Below are 8,423 nucleotides of genomic sequence, written 5' to 3'. Positions count from 1 at the left end.
CTCCGACCCAAACCATGCCCTGACCCTGTGGCTGATTAAAGCCCAGAGCTGCTGCTGGTTATGGTGGTACCAGTTGTGGGTTCCTCTGGGTCTGGAGTGAAGGCCCTTGAGACAGGAGTTCATGTTCACACTCAGGTGTTTATTATTTCTTATCAGTGAAACAGTCTCACTGCCGTGAGTTCTGCAGCTTTTCATTAGAAGGCCCAAAATGGCCAACAATCTCTTGGTACAAGGGCTTTTAAAACTAAACTATCCAATTAAGAGCTGACACCTGGATTATTTTCCCTTTTAACCCAATAGCTGATCCCAAAGAGCCCCCAGTGCAGACTAACTAAAATCCCAACAATTTGATAATACACTCCTTTTTGTGCTGTGCTTAATTTAGAGCCCATTTTAGATGTAAAAGGCACAGTACAATCTCCCGTTATCAGACTGTTGGAATTTTAGACAGTGGAAATGTATCGTTCTCTAAAGGTAAAATTAGAAACAATTCATAAGGTGGCTTTTTCTACACTTCCCACAAATTTCTCCTGAAGAAGTCCACAATATTCAATTTTGGGACAAAGTAGGGCATGAATTGATAACCAGGATGACTGAAACAGGCCATTACATCACACCACAGCATGGGTCTGCTCTGGGATGCCCTGACTTTCACCCTCATTCATGGAGAAAGTTTCCTAAACTCCAGAATAGACCAGAATCCACAAAAAGCGTGGAATAGATTACAGACAGTAGTGTAGGTGCATCACTTGGTGAGAAATTGAGGTTTTGGGGTTTTTAGTGTGTTGTGGATGGCAGCAATGTGAAAAACGCATGCATTTTATGACTGGCTTTTCGCAAATATTAAAATGAATATTATATGTGTTGCGTTAGAAAGTGATGCTGTGTTAATTCTCTTAAGTAGCGTGTTAAATACAGTTTTAGGTTATATCAAAAAAATGTCAAAATAAAAACTATGCTATGTAGGATACTTTTTTTTTTTTTTAAAAGAAAGGACTCGCAGCGAGACGGCAGCCACAGGACACCTGAACCTTTCAGAGGACAGACACAGAAATATTCCCTGTGTGCTCTGGGCTTCCCACACCGGCTTGGCCCCGCTCTCGCATCCCTCACTTGCCCCGGCGTCACTTTGTCCGGCTTTAATTCCCTGGCACGCTTGGCTGAGCACTCCCCACCCCCTTTTGCAGCTGCCTCCTATGGCAGGAAGGAGCGCAGGAGCTTTTGCCTCACTTTTCACGGAGCTTTCCAGCGGCTCCAATGTCATTGCCTTGGCGACCGGGACGCTACTCCCGTGTGCAGGGCAGTGAATAACGTAGATCCTCAGTCCCAGGCCACTCCTGCCTGCGGGAAACCTCCGGGGGAACTCAAAAACTCAGGTAGGAGGGGAGGAAAAAAAAACCCTACAAAAGGAAGCCCCTTGCTCTGGGGGTGTGTGAGTTTCTATATAATACAGCTGGGGGATGATTGGCGGTGGGGTTGTGACAGAATATTGAAAGTTTTCTATGAGTTTGCCTTCTTTAATGTTTCTATTTCATGCTGTTTTCCCCTCTTGCTTTTACAAATGAAAAGCAAGTGGTGCTTGTATCTTTTAAGGGGAAAAAAAAAACCTCTCCAGATACCAACTGGACTGGTGCTTTTCTGGAAAAACTTTCTGGAAAAAAAAACTATTTTGGAAAGTGAAAAGCAAGCCATGCTTGTATCTTTTAAGGGAAAAAAAAAAAAAACCACCAGATACCAACTGGACTGGTGCTTTTTCTGGAAAAAAACGTTTTTGGAAAGTTTGCTTCCAAGTGCCTTAACTCTGGAGTGAGAGCGCTTTTGGAGGAGCCTGGAGTGGGAGAAGCAACGGAGGGGCTGGGTGCTGGTGGGATGCAGGGTCTGGCTACCCCAAATCCCTGTGCAGGGCTGCCAGGGAAGGAGGAGGAGCAGCAGCCCCAGCCTTCTGCCCCATCACGAAGGGATTTCTCTCCTTCTCAGGAGGAAATTGTTGATAAGCTGCTGGAAGGGTCCTGAGGTTCAAAGTGTGCCGCAGGAAAGCTCCCTGGCTCTCCGTTGCTCTTACAAAGCTGATTTTGAATGTAACAGTCTGGGATAAACGAATGATGTAGCACAGGGCACAAAGTGGTGGCACTGTGGGACTGGCAGCATTTTTTGCAGACATTAAGTTGTTTGCTGTGGGCTGGATGAGCCTGGTGGGTCTCGTTGTGAGCAGGAGAGAAAGAGCAGGGCCAGATCCCAAGCCATGGAGCAGCTCCGTGTGAGAGGTGGAAACAGCTCTCAGAATTCCTGCTCTCCCAAAGGGTCCTTAGGAATTAAGGTGTCAGATTGAGTTTGTGCATTTATCTCCCTTTCAGGTTGTCATGTTTCCTTCTGAGCTGTTGGAGTGGTGGGATGGCAGTGAATAACAAATTCTGAGCATTTCTGGTGCTAAACCTGAGCCCTGGAGTTGATAGTGAGCTCAAAGATGCTCCTTCCAGAGAGTGCAGAAACTCAGTGCGCAAACCCAGCCAGATGCCAGCAGGGCTGAGAGCCCACGGTGCCCTTCACCTCATTGTGATGAAAAAAATTGAGTTTATAATCATCCCAAAAATCTATTAGACCTTATTAATCACTCTAATATTTATTAGAAATTCTGTTTTATTTCTTATGTGATCTCTGTGGCCACAACATGAGTGAGGCATGGTTGCATGGGCTGAGGTTCATCTCTGCTTCTCCAGGGACTTGTTCTCCAATATTGATGAAAAAAATTTAGTTTATAATCATTCCAATAATCCATTAGACCTTATTAATCATTCTAATATTTATTAGAATTTCTATTTTATTTATTATGTGACCTCTGTGGCCACAGCACGTGAGTGAGGCACGGTTGGATGGGCTGAGGTTCATCTGCTCTGCTTCTCCAGGGATCATTCCAAATCATTCCAATAATCCATTAGACCTTATTAATCATTCTAATATTTATTAGAATTTCTGTTTTATTTATTGTGTGACCTCTGTGGCCACAGCACCTGAATGAGGCATGGTTGCATGGGCTGAGGTTCATCTCTGCTTCTCCAGGGACTTGTTCTCCAGTATTGATGAAAAAAATTTAGTTTATAATCATTCCAATAATCCATTAGACCTTATTAATCATTCTAATATTTATTAGAATTTCTATTTTATTTCTTGTGTGACCTCTGTGGTCACAACACGTGAGGCACAGTTGGATGGGCTGAGGTTCATCTGCTCTGCTTCTCCAAGGATCATTCCAAATCATTCCAATAATCCATTAGACCTTATTAATCATTCTAATATTTATTAGAATTTCTGTTTTATTTATTGTGTGACCTCTGTGGTCACAGCACCTGAATGAGGCATGGTTGGATGGGCTGAGGTTCATCTGCTCTGCTTCTCCAGGGACTTGTTCTCCAATATTGATGAAAAAAATCGAGTTTATAATCATTCCAATAATCCATTAGACCTTATTAATCATTCTAATATTTATTAGAATTTCTATCTTATTTATTGTGTGACCTCTGTGGTCACAACACCTGAATGAGGCATGGTTGGATGGGCTGAGGTTCATCTGCTCTGCTTCTCCAGGGACTTGTTCTCCAATATTGATGAAAAAAATCGAGTTTATAATCATTCCAATAATCCATTAGACCTTATTAATCATTCTAATATTTATTAGAATTTCTATTTTATTTATTATGTGACCTCTGTGGCCACAGCACCTGAGTGAGGCATGGTTGGATGGGCTGAGGTTCATCTCTGCTTCTCCAGGGACTTGTTCTCCAATATTGGGGCGGCTGCAGGGACCTTGATCCCTCCTTTTCCTCCTCCCTCTATCTGGGGCTGGGTTTTCCAGTGGAAAACTGAGTACGTGGAGCTTTTCCATACTAATCTTTGGGCATTGTTTCAGTGGCTGCTCGCAGGGAAGCTCCGTGGGCAGAGGGAAGCGGAGCCGGTCCCGCATCCCGGGGCTGGCAGCTCCATCCCGGGGCTGAGCCGGGTTCCGCGGGGCTCAGAGCTGGGGCATCACCTCCTGGCAGGTTTCTTCTCCCCGCTGCCGGGCTCTTTTCCCGTGTGCAGCCTCCCTGCAATGCCCTGACAAGCAACAGAGGGAAGCAGCAACCCAGGGAACGCTGGAGCGCGGCTGAACGCCGGCAAATCCCACCGGCAGCCCTGAATCCCAGCACCACCCCATGGTTTGCACTTTTTGGTCTGTTTTATCCCCTTAGAAACTTGCAATAAATCCAGTGCGGGTCTCTCCCGAGCTGTGGCAGCCGTGCCAAGCATCCCCCAGTGCCTCACCGAGGTGGGAGGGTGTGATGGTGGTCACAGGGGTCCGAGGATGAGGGAAGAGATGAGGAGGAGCTGACTCCATGTTTCAGAAAGCGTGATTTGTTATTTTATGTGATATATTCTATTAAAACTATACTAAAAGAATAGAAGGAAGGATTTCATCCGAAGGCTAGGCTGAGAGGCCTCAGGAACAAAATGTAAGCAATGGTTATCTGCTGCTGTGGAATGCAACAGGTGCATCTGGGATTGGGCTCGTGTGGTTGTTTCTAATCAATAGCCAATCACAGCCCAGCTGGCTCGGACAGAGAGCCCCAGACAGCTGCCTTTATTATCATTCCTTCCTATTCTATTATTAGCTTAGCTAGCCTTCTGATGAAATCCTTCTATTCTTTTAGTACAGTTTTAATGTAATATATATCATAAAATAATAAATCAAGCCTTCTGAAACATGGAGTCAGATCCTCGTCTCTTCCCTCATCCTCGGACCCCTGTGAACACCATCACACCTCACCATCACATCACTACTTTAACATTTATTTATCACATTTATTTATCACACCACAGTGCTTTCCCAGCTTCCCAAATGTGAAAGCCTCCAGCAATCCCTGAAAAACTTTGGGGAACCAGACAAACTTGGGGGAACCCTATTTGTAGATAAATTGGTCGGTAAATTCTTTACCAACCCAGGTGCTTGGTGCTGGGCTGTCACTGTTGCTGCAGAGGTGATGAGCAGGGATCAGAGCAGCAGGGATGTGCTTTAACAGCACCCACCACCCCAACTTCCCCTTGTACCCCAGCTCAGTTCAGAGCTCCAACACCAGGAGAAGCTGTGCTGGCTTTGCACAGCCACAAAGAGTGAAAGGGAACTTCCGAAACGCCCTTAAAATAGTCAGATTTCTTCCCTTCTGAGCCCGAGAGCAGCCACGTGGTTAGAGCTGGTGTCACCCTGATGACCACACAGCCGGGGCGGTGCAGAGGTGCTTTCTCCTCGGGAGGAAAAGGCCTGGCTACTTCCTGAAGCTGCTCTGGGCCAGGGAAAGCAGCATGGAAGAGGGGTAAGAGCGCCAGCAGTCCTGTTCTGTCCCCTGTGCCATCTGTTCTGGGCTCCTCTCAGAGCTGCTCGTGGCTCCTTTCGTTTCTGTGTGTGTCACACATGGGGTGAGGAGGGATGCGAGGACATCAGACTCTGCTTTTAGCTGTCCCTGACACGGCACCCGTGGGGAATGATCCCTCCTGTGCCCTCCTGTGCCCTCCTGTGCCCTCCTGTGCCATGGGAATCCCTCCAGGCAGGCAGGGTGGCTGATGATGATGTGTTTTGTCAAAACTGACGGGGAAAACTTCCTCGCTTTCATTTTAACTCTGTGCCCTGCAGCCAGTCAGTCCCCAGCTGAGTCCCAGGGGCCCCACTCGAGCGTCCCTGGCTCGGGGAGCAGCTGCCCTGCACTGGAGCATCCCTGGATCAAGGAGCAGCTTCCCTGCACTGGAGCATCCCTGGCTCAGCCCTGCGCTCAGCATCTCCCGCCCAAAGCACAGGAAGTGTCGGGCTTTCACTATGAGATGGGATGCTAACATCAGCAAGGGGAAAAGGGACAGCCAGCTGCGCCTGGGGGTGTCAGCCAGGGCAGGGAAGAGGTCCTGCTGCTGGCAGAGAGAGGCTGAGGGAGGAGGATGATGGTTGTCCAGAGGGGAAGGCAGCACGAGGCTCAAGATGGCTCCGTGAAACTTCCGGCTGCAGCTGCTGGCTCTGAGAGGCTCTGGGCACACGGGAGAGCTGGGCTGGGCTGCTTTGCTCCAAAAATCCCCGTGCAGGGACAAGGGGAATGGCCTGGACTGAGTGTGGCTCTGGTTGTGACCGTGCAGCAGCAGCCAGGAGGGTTTGGGTGGAAAACGGGTTCATTTCACTGAGCTTGGCTCAGCCCTGCCTGCTGCCCTGGCCTGCACTGCTGGGCTGTGGGCACTGTCCCCCACCATGGGCCACGGGGGTGCCCAGTGCTGTGGTCACTCAGGATGGGCTCAGGGGGGCTCTGGTTCTGAGTGTCCCCCAGAATGGCCCCTGGGGGTCTCTGGTCCTGGGTGTCCCCATGATGGTTCTGGGGGAATCTGGTCCTGGGTGTCCTTCACGATGGTTCTGAGGGTTTCTGGTTCTGTGCGTCCCCCAAAATGGCCCCTGGGGGTCTCTGGTGCTCTGTGTCCCCACAATGGGCTCTGGGGGGCTCTGGTCCTGAGTGTCCTTCACGATGGTTCTGGTCCTCTGTGTCCTTCATGATGGTTCTGGGGGAATCTGGTCCTGTGTCCCCCACAATGGGCTCTGGGGGGCTCTGGTCCTGAGTGTCCTTCACGATGGCTCTGGTCCTCTGTGTCCCCCACGATGGTTCTGGGGGAATCTGGTCCTGTGTCCCCCCCTAGATGGTTCTGAGGGGCTCTGGTCCTGAGTGTCCCCCACAATGGGCTCTGGGGGGCTCTGATCCTCTGTGTCCTTCACGATGGTTCTGGGGGGATCTGGTCTTCTGTGTGTCCATTATGGGCTCTGGGGGGCTCTGGTTCTGTGTGTCCCCCAGGTGGTTCTGGGGGAATCTGGTCCTGGCTGTCCTCCACGATGGTTCTGAGGGTTTCTGGTTCTGTGTGTCCCCAACGGTGGCCCCTGGGGGTCTCTGGTGCTCTGTGTCCCCATAATGGGCTCTGGGGGACTCTGGTTTTGTGTGTCCCCCACATTGGGCTCTGAGGGTCCCTGGTCCTGGGTGTCCCCCACGTTGGGCTCTGGAGGGTTCTGGTCCTGTGTGTCCTTCACAATGGCCCCTGAGGGTCTTTGGTGCTCTGTGTCCCCATGATGGCTCTGAGGGGCTCTGGTCCTGTGTGTCCCCCACAAGGGACCCTGGGGTCCCTGACCTGTGTGCCCCCTGCCAGGGGCTCTGGGGCTCTCTGGTCCCTGCCGTGCTGCTGGGAGGGAGCTGGGATTGAGGGATTCCTTGGAGAGCTGCTTTGCTGGGGTGAGATGGCACAGCCCAGCATGGCACAGCACAGCATGGCACAGCACAGCATGGCATGGCATGGCACACAGGGGCACTCTGGCAGCACTAACCCTGCTGTTTCCTTTCCCCCAGGGTGATCTATCCTCTGTCAGACTCCCCTGCTCTGAAGATGTCCCAGCCGTCCCCAGCTGATGAAGGCCCCACCTTTGAGCACCTCTGGAGCTCGCTGTAAGTGGGGTGTGCTCATTCCCCATGGGGATGTTCAGAGGCAGCAGTGGCTCTTTGACAAAGACAAATTCCCTTTTGCATCCTCTGCTTTCCACAAACTCCTTTTCCACCTGGCAAATTTGGCTCCCTGGTTTCAGATTCTCTGGCTCAGGGCATTCCATTTCCCATATCTGTCCCATGGGCTGCAATGCTCCAGGGCCAGAGCAGAGCTCCCCTCAAGCTGGAACCCTTAATTCCAAAATTAAACATCTCCCAGCCCCACCAAGATGTTTGCAAGTCTTCTGGCCTTTGAGCCTCATGCTCTAATCCAGCAAGGGAGAAGGATTGTGCTTCATTTAATCTTCCTTCCTTGGCCCTCTCACACGTAAAGGCATCCCAAGGTGAGAGAAATGCTGGAGTAGCTGGGTGGATGCAGAATTTCCCACATCTACAGCTCCGCCACGTGGAAATAAAAGCAGAGGATGGAGGAAGAAATTGGGAAAGGGACGAGGTTTGGGAAAGGGAAAAGATTTGGGAAAGGGATGAGGTTTGGGAAAGGGACAAGGTTTGGGAAAGGGATGAGGTTTGAGAAAGGGGCGAGATTTGAGGGGACTGTGAGTTTCTGGGAGGGTGGTGGTGGTGGCACAGGCTGTGCTGGCGAGCTGGGAGATGACTGTGCCCTCACCTCCTGCCCAGGGAACCAGACAGCACCTACTTCGACCTGCCTCCAGCCAACCCCAGCAGCAGCAATGAGGTCTCCAACAGCACAGAGGTCACCATGGACGTGTTCCAGATGAGAGGCATGACTGACTCGGTGATGGTGAGTGTGCTCACACAGCAGGGACGGGCACCTGAGCCAGGCACATCCTTGATTTCCCTGCAGGGATGGGCTGGGGGCTCTGGGGGAGAAACCAACCTTGCTGGGGCAGGGTTAATCAATGGCACAAGGGTCAGTAAAAT

At 50.5% G+C, this 8,423-nt stretch overlaps 1 protein-coding gene across 2 annotated transcripts in view; it reads left to right on the top strand.

Annotated features, from left to right (window-relative positions):
- The first annotated feature begins 1,275 nt into the window (after positions 1-1,275).
- The window catches only part of TP73 (tumor protein p73), a 37,888-nt gene continuing 30,740 nt past the window's right edge, over positions 1,276-8,423 (top strand). For both annotated transcript variants that reach the window (XM_071448817.1, XM_071448819.1), the window contains exons 1-3: positions 1,276-1,376; positions 7,389-7,484; positions 8,160-8,283. In XM_071448817.1, the coding sequence (XP_071304918.1) occupies positions 7,426-7,484; positions 8,160-8,283 (183 nt within the window). In that variant the 5' untranslated portion in view covers positions 1,276-1,376; positions 7,389-7,425. The remainder of the gene's footprint in view (positions 1,377-7,388; positions 7,485-8,159; positions 8,284-8,423) is intronic.

The sequence above is a fragment of the Agelaius tricolor genome, unplaced genomic scaffold, assembly GCF_023055355.1.
Source record: "Agelaius tricolor isolate 1412-34295 unplaced genomic scaffold, bAgeTri1.0.p SCAF_28, whole genome shotgun sequence".
Classification (NCBI taxonomy): Eukaryota; Metazoa; Chordata; class Aves; order Passeriformes; family Icteridae; genus Agelaius; species Agelaius tricolor.
Note: the sequence above shows the minus strand (reverse complement) of the source record. Positions and strands in the feature narration are given on the sequence as shown.